General features: G+C 45.4%; 1 protein-coding gene across 1 annotated transcript in view; it reads right to left on the bottom strand.

Annotated features, from left to right (window-relative positions):
* LOC147703290 (uncharacterized) overlaps window positions 1-22776 on the bottom strand; it is a 177933-nt gene that overhangs the window by 78740 nt on the left and 76417 nt on the right. Inside the window, exons 6-7 of the mRNA XM_086929486.1 lie at window positions 19329-19394; window positions 5307-5372 (exon numbers count right to left, since the gene is read on the bottom strand). Coding sequence (XP_086785612.1) covers window positions 5307-5372; window positions 19329-19394 — 132 coding nt within the window. The remainder of the gene's footprint in view (window positions 1-5306; window positions 5373-19328; window positions 19395-22776) is intronic.

The raw sequence follows: 22776 nt of genomic DNA, 5'->3' as shown, positions 1-22776 counted from the left end.
CTTCAGCACTAAATAGGCATATTTTATGGCTGCATGTAGGAAAGTAAGGAAATATTTACAGCTTGTAAAAAAAAAGTAAAAAACGTGTTGATTGATTGATTGTGTATTGCTATTAATATTTTTGTAGCAGTTTTTCATCCTGTAGCTGCTTTTATAAATCATTAGTGGGAACACATGCTTGTGGTCGGCTCTTCTCGATTAACTGCGTGCACTTTAGAAATGTTTCCAGAGTGGTTGGAGACTGCTTTGTGTAATGAAGTATTCCAGCTAATGAAGGCTTTTCACAGTGTGGGATGAATATTATTGTCTAGATCAGAAAATGGGTAATGGCGAAAGGACTGAAACTAAAACGTACCAATTTGCAGGTGACAAATTGTGGTATTTTTAGCAGCATTCTGCTTTCAGCTGGCACAGTGGCTGCAGTCCCCGCTACTGCAGTACCCACCATGTAGATTTCGCGCTCTTTATACTGGGCATGGCAGACACACATATTTTTCCATTTTGGGCACTCCCTCTCTCCATGGAGCACGCTGAGGTAATGGCTTTATGACACCCTCTCTTTCCATTGAGCAATATGTCATCATGGCAAAACTGCCAACGGGTTTGACCGGCTTCCAGGGAGATGTGTCAATGAACTCCTGTCAGGAAGCTTCTAGGTAAAACATAACTAATGAAACTGAGCTGTTCTGACTGCCTGCTTGGAATTATGTTGCGTACTTTGAACTCGAAACCTGCAGCCATATGTGATTGATCGCCAGTGGCTACTTGCAAAGGTTCCAGCCATACGTAGTCTGCACCGGGGAAGCCTGCTCTGGCGGGTTCACCATCCGAGCTTGTCTCATTTCAAGCTTTGCTAGCCATGGTATATCCAGAAAAGAGGCTAATAATTCAGCAGGAGGAAAACTTTTATAACTGGGGATTCATAACATTATTGTTTCATACAAAATATCTTGTATGAGTGTATTCGTTTCTCCGTAACTAAATCTTTAAAACAGACGTTGCAAAAATGTGCACTTATGTCTGAAGCTGAGAGAAATGTTTCTTAAACAGTTATTTCTTTAAACAAAAACGTACTACTGTACCTACATTACCACGACCAAACGGAGCTGCAGCAAACATATGTTCACACAGAAATTTCTCATAATTTACTTTGTCACCAGCATGTTGTTGTATTCTCGGCACTTATGTTTCTCTGTAATGCGGTATTATTCACTCAAGGACCTCACTTTACAACCCCCAGGGAAATGGCATAGTGGAGAGGGCCAACCGAATGGTTAAAGGTGCCATTCAAATGGCGATTTCTTCCCGAATGGATGTGAAGAGTTTGGTTAATGACCTAGTTTGGGCCTACAGGACTACTGAAAATGGTGTGACCGGTTTGGTCCCGTTTTCTGTCATGAGGGGACGTTCAGCGGGTACTAAACTAGTGGCTGGGTGGATGAAAGAATTTCTGAACGCTGACCCTCCTGCTGGTCCTGGTGAGCCTGACACTGTATGTGAATCAGATGGCGCGTGTAAATTTGCTGTGAATGATTGGGTTAAAGTCAAACCTGGTCGAGTGGGTGTCGGACTGACGAAGTTCAGGGGTCCATTTAAGGTCAAGTCTGTACACAAAAGATTTGTCACTTTATTTAACGGTGAGAGTTGGAACTTGAGGCGTGTGGCACTGTATAAGAAAGCCGAGCGAGAACCGGTGAGAACCAGTGAGCCTAGCGCCAGTGGTATCAATGAGTTTTGTGCTAGTAGAATCCAGAGAGTGAGAAGACCCCCAGGTCATTTACGTGACTTTGTTTGCAAGTAAGGTCTCTCTCTGTAACGAAGAGCATGGTCTTATCATGTTTTTTTTTTTAAACTTACTTTCGTTTTTTTTTCCATGTTTCTCCGTATGAAGGGAAGAGGATATGTTGTATTCTCGGCACTTATGTTTCTCTGTATCCCTTTAAGTCCTGCATTCCATTTTCCCTGATGTCATCTTCTCCTATGTTCTGTCCTGTCAGTTAGCTCCTGCTTTCTGATGGGAACACCAGCTATTCTCTATGGTGCTTAATAAACAAGTATTAAGCCTTACATCTGTCTACTAACTTCATTTACAACACATGTCTTGTGTTTTTGATTCACAGCTAATATATTGTAGCTGGTTTTCATGATAGTTAAGAGTTGGTGTGCATGGTGTTGTTTTTTGTGCATGATGGATGACGCACTGACAGACTTCGAAGTTTGAGCACCTTTGTTGTTTTTACCGACACTTCACACATTAAACACATTTTTATCCTTCAACGTCCCCACGCTTCCTTTAGCCGGCTCCGTTAAGTGGGCATGGCCTCCCACACTTTTCCAAGCACAGTGGTGTTGCTCGTTTAAACCGTGGGCCTCATTTATGAAAAGTGACGCATCGCCGCGAGAAAACAGCGATGCGTCTCTTTTCATTGGGACCCCCTTGCGACACCAATGATGCGTCATATTTACAGTATGACGCATCATGTCGCAAGGAGTTACAGATACGTCTGTATTTCTGACGTATCTGTAGGCGCAAAAATTACGCATTGCTGGAGTGTGTCATAAAAGTGACGCAACTCCAGCAATAAGTCATTACAAATGAGCAAGTCCCATGTTAAATGTGCCTGCATCAGTCTTACGCCAGCCATGAGGCAGGCGTAAGATATTGACGCATTTGCGTCCTAGAAGTGGCGCAGTGAAATCTTATAGATTTCACTGCGTCACTTCTACGACCCTTTCTTGTGTTGGAACGCCCCCACCTGCATACATTATACCTGGTGTAGATATAATGTGGTGGAGGGGTTTACAAAGTGACGCATCTACCTAGATGCGTCACTTTGTAAATATGGTGCAACAAGGCACATTTTTAATGCTGTTGGTGCTACAAAAAGTGCAAAAGTGACGCAAGGGCTCATAAATCAGCCCCCCGTGTGTCTTGGAGTGAAGCTCTAAATATTATATCAGGGAGCTAACAGCTGTGTGAAGGTGGCAAAAAAAAGAGGTATGGGGAAGGGTTTTATTATCCTTCTTCTATCAGACAGCTTTTTATCCTTCTTTTATCCCCGCACTTCCACCTCTATCTGTCTCCCTATAAGTGGGCGAGGCCTGCCACACTTTTCCAAGCATGGCAGGGTCACTCCTTTACACTGTATTCCTTGGAGTGGAGCTCCAAATTTGATATCAAGGAGCTATCAGCAGTGTGATGGTGGCGAAGAAAGGAGGCTTGGGACAGCTATTCATTCACCGGCTTATGGCCATCTTTGGGAACCAAGGTGAGTGCAAAGCTTAACTCCCATCACAAGTATAGTCCCTGCACCTTTCCGCTACTCATTTCTACATTTATCACCACCTTTCTTTCAAACCCATCTATTTTTGCCCATCTGTATAGCCTCCCATCCCTCTGCAGCCATTGTCGGGGCCGTCGGTTTTCCTACACCTGTCTTAGTCTTTTACTACCTGGCACCTTCCTTACTTCCCATTGTCCTTACTTTTCCAACCTCCTTTTCTGATCCATACATCAAGCTAAACTCACATCAAATGCCTTATTTTGCATGATTTCCTACCTCTATTACGTCCTTTCCATCCACCTTCCTTTACACTCCCAGAAGCTTTCCCCTCATTTACCCTCTTCCATTTCCGGAGACTTTATTGTCTGGTTGCTCCCCTCTCCTCTCCGTGCTCATGGAATCCTCTCTTGCGGAGAGCTGGAGACATACATAGATGTACTTGTGAATTGTTTATCAGTGCTTATTGTTAGACCTCGAGACCTGATATGGGGAAGGATCTGGGTATGTGGTAAAAATCAGTGCATCCACTCCTGGCAGCACCGGAGGCTCAGACATGCACCCGGGGTGACGAATCATTGTATCCACTAAAGCTTCTCTCTTTAATGTTCCGTATTATTGCTAAAGCAGCTTTAATGCTTGCACTAACCGTTTCGAATAGGTATAAAACTGCTCCTTGTCAACTACCTCCCAGGTGACTACTCCCACAGCTTCCCTAAGAGGTACACACATAACCAGCTGTTTGTTAATAAGAGAGTTGAAAACTAATGCATTTACTAATGCTTGTTATAATTGTAATAAACTACCTGCTAGCTACACACATTTCAATTGCTAAATTGCTTAATTAATACTTGATCTCACAGTGTAACTCTTTTCAGAAATGCATAATTTACAGATAGCCCCTGCACTGATACATTTGCAGATCTGGAAAGGCAATGTTATTTTGAACTGAACTACCATCTCATCATCAAGACAAACAGGCAGCTCTCATAATGCAGGTTAATCATCATCTGGTCTTTGTCTGGACAGCTAATACCTAATTCGATGGCATCCACCAACCTCCCATGAATCAGCAAGTTTGCTTGCCACGTAGCAGACATTTGTATCTTAGTACTTGGATAACCACAGAGGTGGAAGTGAGACAACTCCATAGTCCCCTACAGTATAGGTGAGAGAAACCAATATTAGATTCGGGTTGGTGGATATACACCCCTATACTGAAAGAAGGGAGAACCAGTTGTGGGCCCTTACTTAAGCGCCAACGAGTGCCAGAATGCTGGCGATATTTTTCCCCCAAAATCTGAATGTTTCAATAAAGACCTCAGTATGGCACATAGACATTGCCATGAGATTCTTTTTTTGCAAATTGTTATGGCTCCTAGCCCTGGCTAACCAGGTTGAACCACAAAAATGAATGTAGGTTCTTGTATGGGATTTTGCCTCAGGTGTTTACAGCGAATGTACACTTATGAGAGTCTAAATTCATATCTTTAAAATAAATTTCAGCTGAAGACGCCCCTCTTTCTTATACCATTGTTCACAGCTTTAATGTGCTCCCCTATAGAGATCTGTGAATAAAACAGAGGCTTAAACCTGCTGCATTTACTGAACCTGCCATCATTTTGAAGTGGGTAGAAATGATTAAGAATGAATTCGGAAGTAATAGTGGCCGCCATTAAACTCGGCATGCTAATTCATTCCAGATTGTTAAATGTTACTCTAGATCGAAATATCTTTCACTATAGTCATTGCAAGACGCTCAATATCACTGCAATGTGGTGAATTAACGTGAAGTTATAGGCAGCTCTAATGTTTGAACAAAAGTCTCAATGGCCAGGAATAATCTTTGTGACAGATGGAAGAGTGTCTTATTGGATAGCCAATCGGCCAAAGACTACTGACAATTTGATTTCTCAACATGATACACTTAAATTAATAGGAGTGCTCTATGAGGAAGTCAAACAATATTAACACATTTCTTTCTTTATAGTTTGACAGTGGTACACAGTGGTTTGGAGGACTTACCAGTACAGGGCAAAGGACGTACTTGGATACAACAGCCAGGAGAGATTTGACCGCGGGCAGTCCGTTCTGAAATAATAAATGAACAAAAGAGAAATATAGATGCATCTTCATTCTGTTCTATAGAGAAAAATCATGCGAATATGTCCCCACTCTCCACCATCTTCCAACCCCTGTCTTATTTATTGAATTTCATGAAGCTAGCCCCCTATGTCTGAAGCACACGATTATCACTGAGATTGATCAATTATTTCACCTTCCAATAGATATACTTTCATCTATAATAATTACATGAAGTTGCTTTCCATGGAGCTTCATTCCCTCAATGCTTAGAAAGCTAAACTGTCATAAAATCAGAGTCATTCCAAGATGTCTCTTTGCAGAATGTCAGAGAACATGTATCAAAAAGAACCTAAGGGGGCTTGGTATGTAAATTCATTCTATTCATGGTGGGGGTACTTTATGCTACATAGAACTCCGAAATATTTCATGAATCTATCCACTCCCCCCTTCTGCCTGTTGTAATCTTTTATAATACATCTTTCAGCCCCGTCTTATGGTTCACCACAATATAGATCCAATAGTATCCCATTTTTCCTCCCAATTTTAAACACCATGTGCTTTTAAAAGCAAATGCATTTATGCAAACCCCAAGGATCATAATTACTACTGATAGATGCCTAATGAATTAGAACTGACTACTTCTATGCGATCACTGCGTTTCATAAGAAATATACTTTATTAAATTATTGCAGCAACTACATTGAAGGGGTTGCAAACTGTTACCTACCAAGAACAAGCATTTGCAATGCAATAGGTATTGCATTCACATAAGTTTGAGCTATTAGCATTGTAAATGACAATGTCTTTTATTTATGTTTTGGGTTTTAAAACATAAATAGAAGGCGTTGTCATTTACAATACTAATAGCTTGAACTCTCACAAATGCGAGACCTTTAGCATTGCAATAAAGGGCATCCTCTTGATCACTTGTTAGACTATAAATTTCAAAGGAAGAGACCGGCCTGCGAGCTCTTCAAAGTAGTGATAAATAGTGCAGTAAAGAAGATGTGTAAGTGTTGTAAAGTACACAGACACAAAGTGTGAAGTGAGAGTTACATATGATCTGAGCTAAAAACATGAACAAAGCACTCCAACACCTTTCGCTCTGTGATTACACTGTCATGGCTCAGGAGGAAGAGAGGGAGGGGGTTATTTCCTGTCCTATCCGTGATTTGAGTGTGCAGTGTGGCATTGCGTAATGTCATTGCTATCTTTGGCCTAGTAAAGAACACGCCAGCTGTAGTAGGGCCCTGCTTCACCTCCTGGTGCAAAGTGGGATGTGCTTTAAGGCAGGCATTGAGGGAAGGAGGGATGGTCTTAGTGTCAGATCGCAGAACGTTTCAGGCGCTCTTCAGATGCTTGCAGCGCAGGCTGGCAGGGTGATCGTGTCCTCTCTGAGTGCAGGTGTCCAGCTCTGAGTGTGTCCAGCCCCGAGTGTGTCCAGCTCCATCTGCGCTCCATGCATCCAGCGACAGTCAATGAAGCTCGCGCTCCTCCTCCTCGCGCCCGGCCACTATCTTTCTGCGCTGGGGAGGAGGTGGCGGGGGACTCCAGTGCTGTTTCAGAGGGGCTCTCCCAGCAAGCAACCCCACCCCCGTAAACACTGCACATCAACTCCATCCCACACCAAAAAAGGGTTTCGCGGTCAGTGACACTGCAAGTATGTGTCCAAAGGGATGCTGTCCCTATTCAGGCTAAAGCCTAATAATTCTGTAAGACACACGATTGTCAGAGGCCCCTCGCCACAGTCTGCAGGAGGGCGCCATCATACAATTACAGCGGGTCATGTCTCTGCTCACACTGTGGGACAGTACGGCGGCTCGGGCCATGTCTGCTAGGGTCCATTGGACTTGCAGAAGTGACTAGGAGGAAGACTGGACCACAGAGGTATTCTAAGTAAGCAGCGGTGGTGAGAGTGGGGACCACAGATAGTTTTAAGGGACCCGGAGATTTCGTGACTGAGTGTCCCTCTGAAGCTCTCTGCACATACACCTTGCCCCTATCGCACAGACTGCCGGGGTCGGCGGTGTAGTGATTGAGGTGGGGGCGCTAGGCCCTCATTCTGCAGACATACAATCAGACCCGGACACAGTGGCTGGGGATGGGTAATGGGCCCTGAGCACGTGCACTCAGTCCCTTTTATTGGCCAGGGTCATCTGACCAATGACGCCTGGTAGTGGGTAGGTGTTAAGTGTGCTGATATCATGCTGAGACACTAGACCGTGTCTTGCGATAGTACATCCCTCCCAACCTTAGTTAAGAAAATTAAACTAACTAAAGTCCAACCTGTGGGAAAGAATATAGTTCACACAAAACCCATAACTCAATCACAGCGACTCCCACGTAGTCTTCTCCACTGCTGGTCACGTCAAATACTGGCAATGGTGTCTCTTCTTGCCTTGACAGACTTGCAGCTTGTGGGTGGACTGTACAGTCTCGCTCGCTCTGATACACTTCCTGCGAACGTGTAGAAGTGTCCATAGCCTGTCCCATGTGTGTTGCTTTCCGCTGGACCCTGGACCGTCCAGGTCAAAGTGCTTGGTTCAAGCTGGTGTCTATTCCTGATGGGATCTTCAGCTGCAGGTTATCCCTCTCACGGATACCCCTCTCTCATGGGTGTCCCCTCTCACTGGACGACCCGGAGGCCCTTTTCTGCCAGGCTCCCACTGGACCGGAGGACATGCCACCTTGCCGCTCCAACGTGTTGAAGGACGTCGCTACGGGTCCTCTCTCCGTGTCCGAAGTTCCACCTGAAAGGGTGTTGTTGGCACTGGTTCCGTCGTGTGCGACCTTGGGTCTTCCAGTATCTTCAGCACGAGCGTAAACAGTCCGTCTTTCGTTGGGGATCCGCTGTCACCAGTGTCCCTGAGGCCTGTGCCCCTGGATTTCCGCGGCCCTTGTGTCCGTTCCATCCCAGAGGTGGGTGTTGCCAACAGACCGGCCTGCTCGCTCCCGTCATTCCTGTATGACTGTCGGGTTCGCATGTGGATGCTTTCTTCCAGTGATGTTACGTGTATCCCGGTCGTGCGTGTGGACTGTTGTGCACCTCTCACGTTCTCCTCGGTGTTTCCCCTTCTTGTCTGTCGTAGTGTCTTGGTCCACACTCCTCTTTGCTCTACTCCATTCTCTTGTCTTCCTGTCGTCGTGCTGCTCGGACCTCTTCTCCTTTCCTTCTCTTTGGTGGTGGCAGACGTGCCACTCAGATCTCTTCTCCTTTCTTCTTCGGTGGTGGCAGACGTGCCACTCAGACCTCTTCACCTTTCTTCTCTTCTGTGGTGGTAAACGTGCCACTCAGACATCTTCTCCTTTTCCTTTTGTGGCGTCGGGCCACTCCTTCTCTATCCTCCCTTTCCTCAACGCGGTCTGGTCCTCTTGCTGTCTTCATCTCCCTAACCAGACTTCTCCAGGCAGCGTGCACTCCGCCTGCTTCCCAATGGTCTTGTCCTGGTTCATGGACACTGTCTTCTTCTAGTCTGTGACTGGACCGGTCATTGCGATCTTCTCTTAGACTTGGAATGTTGCATTGTGGTTTTTGAAGTTCGCTAGTCGCTGATCGTGGACTGTGTCTTGGTGTTCGAACTTCTTGGACCTCTTGCCAGTCCACTCTTGGGGGATACTTGCTGTGTTAGGGTTTGTTGACCCTTGCTTCGGTCACCTCCTTTTGCGACCCCCGGTGGATCGGCTTTTGGTGCGGCCATCTGTCTGGCTGGCTTCTTGGGTGTGTCACGTGTGTGACCATATGGGTTCTTCATGCGACCGTCTGAGGGGTCGGCTTCAAGGGGCGACCATCGCGGTGGTCTTTTGCGTGAGTCCTCACGCTTTGCTGTCTTCGGTGTGGTCGCTCTTCGCTCCATTCCAGTGCTTTTAGCGTAGGCGCGCTTTTGTCCACGCTGTTCCTGTGATTCGTTAGGTGCGGAGGGTTACGTCACCACTCCGAGCTTCTTCGTGTTCAGGTTGCTCCCGTTACCTCACGGGGTGTGCCTGCATTTTTTCTGGAACAAGGGGTGGTGGGGGACAGAGTCTCTGAATTAAGCAGAAAGCTCTCACCCAGTCAAGAGATCCGGGCTAGATCCAACACCGTTTTTTAGCTCACTGCACCATCCCAGTTTCAGAACCTGGCTGTATGCAAATTAGTCTGTTCCTGTCCCAGTGCATGATGGGAACAGGGCAAACCAAACTACAAAAGCCAATTCTTACACTGGGAAGGAAACAAGCTCCCGGGGACCGGTTTCTGGCATTACAGCCGTCTTCGGCCCGGTTTGCTTGAATCCTGATGGTGCAATGAGCAAGGGTCTCACATCTGAGAATACCCTTCCACGCTTAGGGTGGACAAAAATATTTACAACAAGGGGTGGTGAGGGACAGAGTCTCTGAATTAAGCAGAAAGCTCTCACCCAGTCAAGAGATCCGGGCTAGATCCAACACCGTTTTTTAGCTCACTGCACCATCCCAGTTTCAGAACCTGGCTGTATGCAAATTAGTCTGTTCCTGTCCCAGTGCATGATGGGAACAGGGCAAACCAAACTACAAAAGCCAATTCTTACACTGGGAAGGAATTCAGACACTCTGTTCATCACCACCCACTTTTGTAAATCGATTTTGGCCACTATAGGTGTGGCAGGGTATACTCAGACATGAGTCCCTTTCTCACTGCTCCATCAGGATTCAAGCAAGCCGGGCCGAAGACGGCTGAAATGCCAGAAACCGGTCCCCGGTAGCTTGTCTCCTTTCTGGTAAAGAATTGGCTTGGTAGTTTAGTCTGCCCTGTTCCCATGATGCACTGGGCCAGGGACAGACTGATTTGCATATAGCCAGGTTCTGAGCTGGGATGGGACAGTGAGATAAATAACGGTGATGGATCAAGCCCTGATCTTTGGACTGGGTAAGAGTGGTCTGCTCAATTCAGACACTCTGTTCATCACCACCCCCTTTTGTAAATCGATTTTGGCCACTATAGGTGTGGCAGGGTATACTCAGACATGAGTCCCTTTCTCACTGCTCCATCAGGATTCAAGCAAGCCGGGCCGAAGACGGCTGAAATGCCAGAAACCGGTCCCCGGTAGCTTGTCTCCTTTCTGGTAAAGGATTGGCTTGGTAGTTTAGTCTGCCCTGTTCCCATGATGCACTGGGCCAGGGACAGACTGATTTGCATATAGCCAGGTTCTGAGCTGGGATGGGGCAGTGAGATAAATAACGGTGATGGATCAAGCCCTGATCTTTGGACTGGGTAAGAGTGGTCTGCTCAATTCAGACACTCTGTTCATCACCACCCCCTTTTGTAAATCGATTTTGGCCACTATAGGTGTGGCAGGGTATACTCAGACATGAGTCCCTTTCTCACTGCTCCATCAGGATTCAAGCAAGCCGGGCCGAAGACGGCTGAAATGCCAGAAACCGGTCCCCGGTAGCTTGTCTCCTTTCTGGTAAAGAATTGGCTTGGTAGTTTAGTCTGCCCTGTTCCGATGATGCACTGGGCCAGGGACAGACTGATTTGCATATAGCCAGGTTCTGAGCTGGGATGGGGCAGTGAGATAAATAACGGTGATGGATCAAGCCCTGATCTTTGGACTGGGTAAGAGTGGTCTGCTCAATTCAGACACTCTGTTCATCACCACCCCCTTTTGTAAATCGATTTTGGCCACTATAGGTGTGGCAGGGTATACTCAGACATGAGTCCCTTTCTCACTGCTCCATCAGGATTCAAGCAAGCCGGGCCGAAGACGGCTGAAATGCCAGAAACCGGTCCCCGGTAGCTTGTCTCCTTTCTGGTAAAGAATTGGCTTGGTAGTTTAGTCTGCCCTGTTCCCATGATGCACTGGGCCAGGGACAGACTGATTTGCATATAGCCAGGTTCTGAGCTGGGATGGGGCAGTGAGATAAATAACGTGATGGATCAAGCCCTGATCTTTGGACTGGGTAAGAGTGGTCTGCTCAATTCAGACACTCTGTTCATCACCACCCCCTTTTGTAAACCACCCCCTTTTGTGAATGCATTTTTTCTGGGACTCTAGAGCAGTGTCGGCGGTTGTCGCGTTTCCTCCCGGTGTCGAACTTGCCTGGTGGGGAGTCTTGGGACCTTTGTGTCTTCCTGTGGTGGTGCTCCTTTCTCCTCCTGCGGTGCAACGACAACCTGTGGCCATCAGGTACCGTTCCGCCTTCGTTTGTAGGTCTCCGTGTGGCTTAGTGCGTCCAGTGGTCTGTGTTACTGCTCCGTCATCCTCCTTGAGCGTAGAGTTCCTTCACTCCTTGCGTTTTCCTCTTCACAGTGCTGCGTCCTTGGTCTGGCTTCCTTGTTACTGCGTGGCATTCCTGCGCTTCTGGCGCGTCTTCCTAAAGTTTTACTTCCTATGGGATGGTGGCAGTCTCACTGCTTCTGGGTTGCTGTGCGCATCCCTTGCTCTACGCAATGTGCTGTCCTTCAGCCTTTGTGTGAGGCTATCCTCTGGGTGCACGTACATTGTGTCCCTGTGTGTTTCTCCCATGTTGCTGCCATTGCACAGTATAGTTCTTTTGCTGGGTGCAATTTCACCCTCTGGCTACTGGGTGGCAGTGTCTCTTAGACAACTCCGGCACTGCACTGCCTCAGGCTCGCTCCTGGGCTCCTCATGACCTCGCCTCTGTCGCTCAGTGAGCCGGCATTTCCCTGGATGGCGCTCTGCGGCAGGACTCCCTCTCTTTTGGGGTGAGTCGCCTATTCACCATGGGGGCACACATGTGGAGAGTTCTGCTTGGTTCTCGGGACGCCCGGCAGCTCTTCACACGCTGCGCGGGCGGGGGAGGGTCGGCGCTGCCGGGGGCTGTTTGCAGCTATGCCGGGGTGAGCTCTCACTGTGGAGCTGTCACTCTTTCCACCACCATTCTCCCTATGGCGTTTCTCACCTCAGTCGTCTGCAGCCGCAAGCAGTCAGGCACCGGGGGAGGATTCCGCTTCCCCCGGTGAGTCTCTTGTTGTTGGATCTTTCCCGCCCCTATTCACGGGCAGCACAGGGGGGTGTTGGTGTGTGCTTAGACGTTTGGGGCACTTGTGTTAGTCGAGGGTGGGCTCCGCTTAGTCCCTCGGTGCCCGGCAGCTATTCACACGCTGCTGGCGCTTCCTCCGGGGACCATTGACCCCTCCACCTCCACTCACACATGCGGCGGGGACAGGGGACGCCTCAGGCAGGCCGCGGGTGGGCTCAGCTGGCCCTGCTTCACTTTATGTTCATTTTCGGCTGCATCACGCGCGGCCAAGCGTCCTGACTATGCAGGTGGGCTCTGCTTCTCTTACAGTCCTGGGGTTGGGGTGGCTTCAGGCACGTGCGCCCCCTATCTCCTCGCAGCGCTTGGGCTCACCTCCGGCCCAACGGGCCTCGTCTTCAGCTGCGGCTGTGGCGGGTGGGCTCCGCCCGGCCAGCACTCCACTCCAATGGGGGCCACGCTGCTGCGGCCGACTCGGGTGGGCTCCGGTCGGTCGCTTCTTTCAGGGCACAATTACGTCCGGTGCAGGTGGGCTCTGGCCGGTTCGCTTCTTCTGCTTGGCGTGAGAGGTGTGGGGTAGGCTCCCGGTCTCCTCTTAACGGGCATCCAGGCCTGGTGCAAGTCACAGGCCCCGCGGGCCTCACGGCAGGGCTGGCGCCTATCCTGCGGGGGAGAGGGGGGGGGGCGACATCGCCCTGAGCTCTCTCCTCTTCCCCCACGATTTTTCTCATGTAGCTGTGGCATGCAGGGCACAGCTCCGCCTCGTCGCCATTGTAGTGATTGGGGTGGGGGCGCTAGGCCCTCATTCTGCAGACATACAATCAGACACGGACACAGTGGCTGGGGATGGGTAATGGGCCCTGAGCACGTGCACTCAGTCCCTTTTATTGGCCAGGGTCATCTGACCAATGACTCCTGGTGGTGGGTAGGTGTTAAGTGTGCTGACATCATGCTGAGACACTAGACCGTGTCTTACGATAGTACAGGCGGCAAGGGTAGGCAATGATGAATAGCCCGAGACAGCACACCTGCCCTGTGTGTGGGCACTGGTGCTGCTGGAGCGACCCTGGTGATGGAAAGCTGAGCTCCGCGGTCATGCGAGAGTTAGAAGGCACTGTTCTGTTGTATCGAACTGGACGCAACACTAACTTATCTTAAAACAACGTGGGAAGAAGTTCATTTGAGTTTTACAAAGTCTGAGGTGGTATTAAATAATAATAAAGCTCAAGAGAAGCGAATTCAGGCATGCTTGATGCTTGACTTAGATTTTTGTGTATTAATAACCATGAAGCTATGTTTTCCCAAGTAAAACACCATCCTATATGAATCGAGCAAAGCACGTTTGTCTCCGGAGCGATCGAAGAGGAAATGACAGGGAGCGGGACACGCAGGTCTTGGTCGAGACAAGAAAACCTAATCTACGTCTTGCAATATGTCGAAGATGAAACACAAGCAGCATTTCTAAGGTGTCTGTGAGTAGCATCTTACTTGTCCCTCGGCCCGTCACGCTGTGTGATCGTCCGTCAGATTAGGGCGCTCATCTACAGAAAGTCTGGAAATGATTTATTTAACCACAGCCGGTGGTGGGTATAACTGCAGGGCGGTGACGTAGGGAGGGGGAGGGGCAGGGTGGGGGTTGTTATGTATGGATTACGGACTTTAACGTACTTTAACAGGCAAGTAAACATATAAATAAATAAAACGAATTTTGTTGTGTGCACTGCATCACCAAAAGCGATGCAGTGCGCGCAACGAAATTCGTTTTATTTATTTATATGTTTACTTACCTTTTAAAGTCCATAATCTATACATTACAACCCCCTCCCTACGTCACCGCCCTGCAGTTACACCTACCATTGGCCATGGCTGCATTTATTTACCTATTGTTTTACTTGGTGCGCAAGGCCGGACTAGAAACCAAAACGAGAGTCATTGAACCCAGGTGGTTGGATGACACCGGAGGAGCCAGGGCAGCTTAATGCTGCCTTGAACCCAATAGCCGCAGTCCCACAAGTACTCTGTTGATTTGTGCCTTGGAAGCCACAGTAAAGGGTGATAGAAGGGTTCAATAAATTCAAGCTGCCATTTTTTACGAGTGACATTTCAACAACTATGAGGGACACTGTCTTGCATGACGACAGCAACATATAAATATCAGAAATGACACCCATTTTGAGCTATAAGAAACTCTAAGATCTCAAAAGTACTGCAAAGCACCAGAAATGGAAGGGCACTGTGTAATTCGACTGTACCAAACAGGATGTGAGAAGCCGTACTGCCTGCGAATGAGCCTCACTGCCTACCAAAACTGGATAGGTTTCCCATGGGTGGACTTAAGCAGAACCACGTGCCTCATCCTCCCTCTACATGAACTGATCAAACTGTGCTGAGAAGCCCAAGAACGAACCCGCACAAACAGTGTATCCTCCAGTGGTGGCTCCTCCGCTAAGGCAGAGGAGTGTCGCCCCCATTACCAGGAAACTGCAAAAGAAAGGAAAAAATAAAATGCTAATAACAGAATGTTATTATAATTTTATTTAAACCTCCTGCTGTGACAGTGAGTGAGGGGGCGGGGCAGAGCTGCAGGGGAGGATAGGTAGAACACTCCTTTGAGCAATGACTGTTTGGTCAGCCCTCCCGAGCTGCCCAAAACAGCCATGCTCACTTTCTCCTTTCTCCATGCAGGCTGCATTACAGCTTGCATGGAGAACATGCCAACCCCTACAGTCCCTGGCTGAGCGCCGTGTCACGGTGCTCAGGCCAATCGCAATGCTGCATTGCAGCGTTGGTATTGGCTAAAGGGTGGGAGCCTGGCTACATGCTTCCTGTTCTGACCTGGAGTCGGACACAGGTGAGCAGGAGAGAAGACACAGGACACGGAGGCAAGGTAAGTGTTGTTATTTTTTATTTTTTTCAATGCACCCCATGCTCACCCCATTACACACGCTCCCGCCCCACCCACTGGCGAGTCATACCGGCTGCCATTGGTATACTGCCCTCCCATACCATGTGACCCTCAAAGACACCTTCTTACACAAATGTCACCTCATAATTAGCTTAAGGCCTTCATAATAATAAGTGACAACCAGACCTGGTCCGGCTCAACTGCTGTAACAAAAGGATGGATAGATGAGTGAAGGAGTGAAAGGGTGGATGGATGAGAGAAAGGATGGTTGGATATGTGAAAGGATGGATGAGTGATAGGTTCAATAAATGGATTAATGAGTGGATGGGTAGATGGATGGATAGAAGGATGGATGATTAAGTGAAAGAGGGATGGAGAGAGACAGGGAGGATGGGTGACTGGATGACTGAACGGGTGAATGGGTGGAAGGATGAGTGAAATCATGGATGGATTGATGAATTGATAAGTGAAAGGGTGAATAGATGGACAGATGAGTGAAAAGGTGGATGTAAGGCTGGATGACTGAGTGAAAGGGTGGGCAGATGGACAAAAGGATGGATAGATGAGTGAAGGAGTGAAAGGATGGATGGATGAGAGAAAGGATGGGTGGGTATGTGAAAGGATGGATGAGTGATAGATTCAATGAATGGATTCATGAGTGGATGGGTAGATGGATGGGTAAGTGGATAGAAGGATGGAAGGTTAAGTGAAAGAGGGATGGAGAGAGAAAGGGAGGATGGGTGAATGGATGACTGAACGGGTGAATGGGTGGAAGGATGAGTGACTGGGGGTGTGTTACACTTACAACGCATCTTTTACGTCGCATTCCGTTACAACGCAGATTTTACAACGCGGGATCTATTACATCGGATGTCATTACAATGCATGGCATTACATCGCAGATGCTATTACAACGCATACTATTACATCGTAAGTATTGGTAAGTATTTAATTTTTTTTATTTTATTTAATATTATTTAATTGATTTAATTATTATTAATTATAAAAAAAAATTGTATTTATGTTTTTAAATATTATAAATTAAATATATTAATTTAAGTGATTTTTTAAATAAGTATGAGTATAGGAGTATATGTTTTGGGGTACTGAGGTATGGTGTTTGGGTATTTTTAGGTTTTAGGGCAGGGTTTTGGGGTACAGGGGTGTTTTTAGGTTTTAGGGCAGGGTTTGGGTTTTGGGGTACAGGGGTGTTTTTAGGTTTTAGGGCAGGGTTTGGGTTTTGGGGTACAGGGGTGTTTTTAGGTTTTAGGGTAGGGTTTGGGTTTTGGGGTACAGGGGTGTTTTTAGGTTTTAGGGCAGGGTTTGGGTTTTGGGGTACAGGGGTGTTTTTAGGTTTTAGGGTAGGGTTTGGGTTTTGGGGTACAGGGGTGTTTTTAGGTTTTAGGGTAGGGTTTGGGTTTTGGGGTACAGGGGTCTTTTTAGGTTTTAGGGCAGGGTTTGGGTTTTGGGGTACAGGGGTGTTTTTAGGTTTCAGGGTAGGGTTTGGGTTTTGGGGTACAGGGGTGTTTTTAGGTTTTAGGGCAGGGTTTGGGTTTTGGGGTACAGGGGTGTTTTTAGGTTTTAGGGCAGGGTTTGGGTTTTGGGGTACAGGGGTGTTTTTAGGGCAGGGTTTGGGTTTTGGGGTACAGGGGTGTTTTTAGGTTTTAGGGCAGGGTTTGGGTTTTGGGGTACAGGGGTGTTTTTAGGTTTTAGGGCAGGGTTTGGGTTTTGGGGTACAGGGGTGTTTTTAGGTTTTAGGGTAGGGTTTGTGTTTAGGGATAATTAAATTATATTTACCATTTTAAAATTAATTAAAATATATTTAATAAATTAAATTAATTATTTTACATTAATTACATTTTTGAATTAAATTAATTAAATTAAATAAATAATTATTATTAATTTAATTTCATTTAAAAAAATATGTACTTTAAACTAATTACTTTTTTTAATTAAATTAAATTAATTACTATTTTAAATAAAATTACATTTATTAAATAGATATTATTTAATTAAATTAATTTAATGACAATTTTAAAATGTCTTTTAATTAAATTATTTTAAATAAATTAATTACAATAAACTAAATAACATTTTTTTAAAAAGGTATACTTACCTATACTTACGATGTAATGCCATGCGTTGTAATAGCATTTGCGATGTAATGCCATGCATTGTAATGACATCCGTTGTAATGGATCCCGCGTTGTAAAATCTGCGTTGTAACGGAATGCGTTGTAACACAACGCGTTGTACTGACACCAATCCGTGACTGGGTAGATGAATGAGTAAGTGAAAGGATGGCTGGATAGGTAAATGGCTGGATGGATGAGTGAATAGAAGGATGGGTGGAAGAGTGGATGAATGAGTGTACGGATGAATAGGATAAAAGGGTGGATGGATGGATGGTTGGCTAATGGATGGATGAGTAAAAGGGTGGATGGAGGGAGGATGAGTGAAATGATGGATGGAAGGATACGTGAAGGATAGGTTTTAAATGGTTGAATTTGGACATGGGTAGGCATACCAATGGAAGGACAGAATGAATGGTGAAAGACTGAATGATGGATGAAAGTATGATTACACATTGTAAGCCCCATTATCTTAAGCAACATTTCCTATACATTGACTTTCACATTTATATGAGTCATTGTCTCTTTATAATATGTGTGTCTTGTAACGTACTCCAACACTCTGCCCTACATATTTGGTTTGAGTAGCACTATAAAAGAAATTAAATACACATAAGAGAGGGTCACCATTGGAGGGGGGTAGCAAGGCCACACTGGCCGGACCGGGCATCGGGCGTTTTCTGTGGGAAAGGTGGGTTGGGAGAAGAAGTTTTGTTACCACAAAAAGACCTGCACATTAGCTTAAAGCTGCACCCATACCAAAAAACCATGGATTCAACAATTGTCTCAACCTAATATAAACTTATTTTTACTTTTACGTAAGTGGTTTTCTATTTACTTACTTATATACTATTGCGCAACCTCCTCTGATGTGTCTGTAAAACATACCTTTTGTCCTGAATTTTGACCCTTTGTCCTGAATTTTTACACTCATTGTCCTTAATTTGCACCCATGCCAGTTGGTCACCCTATTTCCTAATAATCAATTGATCAATGCATATTGGTTTATTGCGGATCAAAAACTGTCTATGTCCACTCTCTTCAACAGCTTCTTTTTTTTCTGTTGTATGGTGAACCTCCAGAGGCGTGATGCATATTAGGCCTGCACCAAAGGAAAGATGCAAAAGTGTGGTGGTCTCATGAACATGTGGTTAACTTCTTCACACTAAGGCTTGCAGTAAACGTGGCCTCATAATATTGATACGGCAAAATACATTATACTGCCATTTTGGCATTATAGGACACTGTAATACTGCATGTGGTATTACCACACCCACAAATACCATGTGTTTCAGGGGCAAGTTATCCAGTTCAAATCTGCAGGAATTTGCTCCTGCTAAAAAGTCCTGAAATTACGAAGTGATGTATTGAAATCATTGCAGTAACATCAATGTCTAATGCGATTCCAAACTGTAAATTGTTTTCTTATGGAATTGGTCTTAATTCAAAGGTAGTTGTGTCATATGGAAGTACCAGGTTATTCATCATGCAGCCCAAGTCCAAACGTATAACCAGAATCCTGGTATCCTTCTCTTCTTGATTGATCTGTGACCTCTGTCATTGTGGTACTGCTTACTTAGAACAAAGAGGATCTCGGGATAAAAAGTTAGGAAGTTATGTCCTCAGGCCCAGGTAAGGAGGTTAACTGTAATAACAGTAAAGGGCTGGCAATGGGGCATGCCACTCATACATAATGCTAGGACTGTGATGTGGAAGAGCAGGGCCAACATAATGAAAACTATAATAACACTATAAACATTAATAATACATTTATCCTTTTATTATTAAATGTTTAATTGCCATTTGTGCCCACTTAACATAAAACAAATATGTCCCATTTCCATGGCCAAAATAAACTATGTGATTGAATGATGCCCACTTTTTCTAAACATATTTGCAGATCCAGTATTTCATGAAGCAGGAATTAACCAAGGCCTTAAAACGTTAACATACATACATTGAACTTACCAATGCATTAAAGAGCTTGAGCCCCAGTTCCTTTAGATCTCCACCTAAGCCATTTAGTGCTGCTTCCTACAAGGCAATATCAAATAATGAATGCACATAAAATGTTATATGACCTCTTAATAGAATCAGTATACATTCTGGTTTATGTTCGCTTCAACGAGGACCACTGGTGGAGTAATGCATGCATGTTGTCCAACAACGACTCCAATAAGAAAGAGAGTCAGTCATGTTGATCTGTATTTTAGCACATCATTTTAAGATAGACAAAATAAAGTGCATTAAACCAGGGTAAACATTTTTTTTCTGCAATGATATAATTGATTTGCATGAAAACTGTCTGCACATTTGTTGTAAGGTGTATATTGTAATGATTTATTCTATGTTCTTATTTGGAAGGCTCACTATGTAAGTTTGTGTTGATGATCCGAGAGTCATATCTCAAGCCAAAGTGCAGCCGGACTGCACTTCGGTGGGCTTTGTATAGGGGAAACTTTAGTGGACTAAAACCACTCCTGCTCACTCGATATATCATTGATTGCTATGTTAAACTGATTTATGCACAACAGCATGAACATAAAGTGAGAACTGGAAGTGCAATTTTAAGGCACTCTCTCAGCCACCGTTTTGGTCTCACTTGTATCTTAAATAGATGAAGACCTGGAGCTGTGGTGTGTACAACCTTAGGTAGTGATAAATTGTGATTTGCCACTGGAACTTTAAATAATGTTTAGCATTAGAAGATTCTCTCAGACCAGGTGATATGATTGCAGAGTGTATTCTAGGACCGGGTTACATCAAAAGCCTCTCCTAACAAAACTTCATCATCCTCAAACTTTATTCGGTCCTGGGAACATAAAAGTACAATACATACACATTACACACCAAAAGTTTAAATACATATATAAAAGTGTAAAACTTTGCGCAATTAAACACAGCAGTTAATCAGTACGACTTAATCTCCTTATATCACAATTTGTAAAAGTAACATATTGCTGCCTGCTATTCAGTTCACATGTCCAAAAGATGCAGCTAACTTTTTTAATTTATTGTATAAAAGGCGAGGGAGCGCTATTTACTTTAAAATGGGATGTAGTCAATGGGGCTTAAAAATAACGATATCAAAACATTCCATAACCAGCATGGTCCGGACATCTCAAGAACAAATCAGGTCTTGTGTCATGGCCTTCCTTCTAATCCACCAAAAATGGCCCAGGAACTTTGTGATTGTGCACACAAACAATGGTCTTCTGTCAGATTTTAGTATGTGCAAAGCTACTCTAAAATCACGAGTTCCAAGTTGTCTATAAACAGGAATTAGCCATTTGTCCATTGGTTTTGTGTATGCAATGCAAGCATGGCCTATTGATTCGGTCAAGGCAGGGCAGCAAGGGCAACCTTTGGGTTGGTCAACATTACATAGCCAAGCGTTTGTAAATGCATTAGCCGGCAGACTACGGTGCCTAAATTGTAGGTAGAGCTTCCTTTCAGAAGGCAACTTGATGAGATCGAGATAGCTTTCTAAGGAGCCACTGATCTTGAAGTCTCTAAATTCTTCAATTAATCTTCCTTATTTACTGTTTCTACAAACATTCTGCTCAACCCAATCCCAATACAATATTTTAATTAGTTTTTTAGTATACGTTGGTGGGCAATTAATGCTATGCCCTGGTAGCCCAATACTCAATACAAGGTTTCTAATGTGCTTTATGTAGCCTATTTTATTTGTGGAATCTAAAGCACAAACCTCATTAATTGCAGCCTCATATAATGCCGGTTCTCGGGTGGTGACAAGCCTCTGCCAAAATACGAGGGGGCAGAGCTTTGCTAGATCATTAATTGGTTTAATGCCCATATCTTGCTTAAGTGGGCAAAGTGGATTGATTTGCGGAAGGGACGCCAGATTCCTAAGAAACTTGTTCTCAGATGCTGTGAGATCACTTACTTTTTCCATGCCCCAGAGCTCTGCCCCATATAGTAAACTATTCACAGTTTTGCAATTATATAGCTCCAGGGCTGATGCGATTGGTCTTGTGTGGGTGAGACAATGTTCCTTTCCTAGGGCCCCATTTACCTGTGAGAACTTGAGGTAGGCCTTGTTAAGATGTTGTTACCAGGCCAACCCTTCCGACAATTTAATTCCTAGGTAATCAAAGCAAATCACTTTCTCTAGGGGGATGTTATCCAGGGTCGAGCTCCCTTTAATGGATTTATGGGTGTTCATCAACATCAGTTTTGTCTTTGTGGTATTTATTTCGAAGGCGACTCTCGTCACAAAAAATCTTGAATAAATTCAGTAGTTTTTGCAGGCCCATGGGTGCTTTGGAAACAAGAAGGGTATCGTCTGCGAATAGGATAGTGGCTACTTTCTGATTCGCTAAAGAGGGAGTGCCAGCTAGAGTAACAGATAAGAATTCGACCACTTGGTTGATGTATAGTGAAAGTAAAGTTGGAGCCAAGACGCAGCGCTGGCGAATCCCCGCTGGATTTTAATGGGATCGTTGACATGGCCATGGCTGCCCCAACTTACCCTAGCAGAGTTCTCTCCGTGTATTCTTATTGGCAGCGCCAGGATTGCGGGTGGCATGCCCATCTCCTTGAGCACCCGCCAGAGATTATACCTAGGCATAAGGTCGAATGCTGACTTCAAATCAATGAATGCTATGTATACGCTCTCCTTGCCTAGTAGAACCATCTTCCAATAGAGAAGGAGGAGGCGGAAAACCTGATCTATTGCTCCAATTTTTTTACGAAACCCCTCTTGAAGGGATGAGAAGATATGTTTCTTATCCATCCAGCCCTGGACTTTCACTAAAAATGAGCGACAGAAGACTTTTTGAACAGAGTCAATCAGGCTGATGGGCCGGTAGTTCGAGGGATTACTCCTATCGGCCTTTTTAAAAATGGGTATCACTTCAGCCCCCTTTCAAGATTCTGGGATACCTCCCCTAGCAATATCATTGGAAAGTGACAATATATAAGTTGTCCAATTGTCCCCGTCACAGTGAAAGAGATCCCCCGGAATGCCGTCCGGTCCAGGCAGTTTGGCGGGTATAATTTCCTCTATAGAGGGTCAATATGTCCTCCTTAGTGAATAAATGGCCTTGTGAAGACTGGAGTAGATCGAATGGAATTGGTTCCAAATCAAGGCCATGAAAAATCGAGTACAAGGCACCAAAATGCTCTTGCCACACATTAGGTGGTATATTAATATTAAGAGGGGGTGAGCTTTCAACGTTGCCCTTTCCCACAAGTACCCAGAATTCTATTGCATCCAGTTGGGAGCAAGCCTTCCCTAGTTCTTCTAATCCTCTTCTTATCCCAATCTGTTATTGCATTTGTTTGGGACAATTTATATTGCCTCCGTAGATCACATATCACGGACCTGCACTCCGTTGTAAACAAGGAGTTTGCTTTAGCTAGTCTTTCCTGTTTTGGCCCATGGGTTTGT

Source organism: Lissotriton vulgaris, chromosome 7 (assembly GCF_964263255.1).
Source record: "Lissotriton vulgaris chromosome 7, aLisVul1.2, whole genome shotgun sequence".
In the NCBI taxonomy this organism is placed as follows: Eukaryota; Metazoa; Chordata; class Amphibia; order Caudata; family Salamandridae; genus Lissotriton; species Lissotriton vulgaris.
The sequence above is the reverse complement of the archived record's forward strand: the minus strand, read 5'-3'. Positions and strand labels throughout refer to the sequence as shown.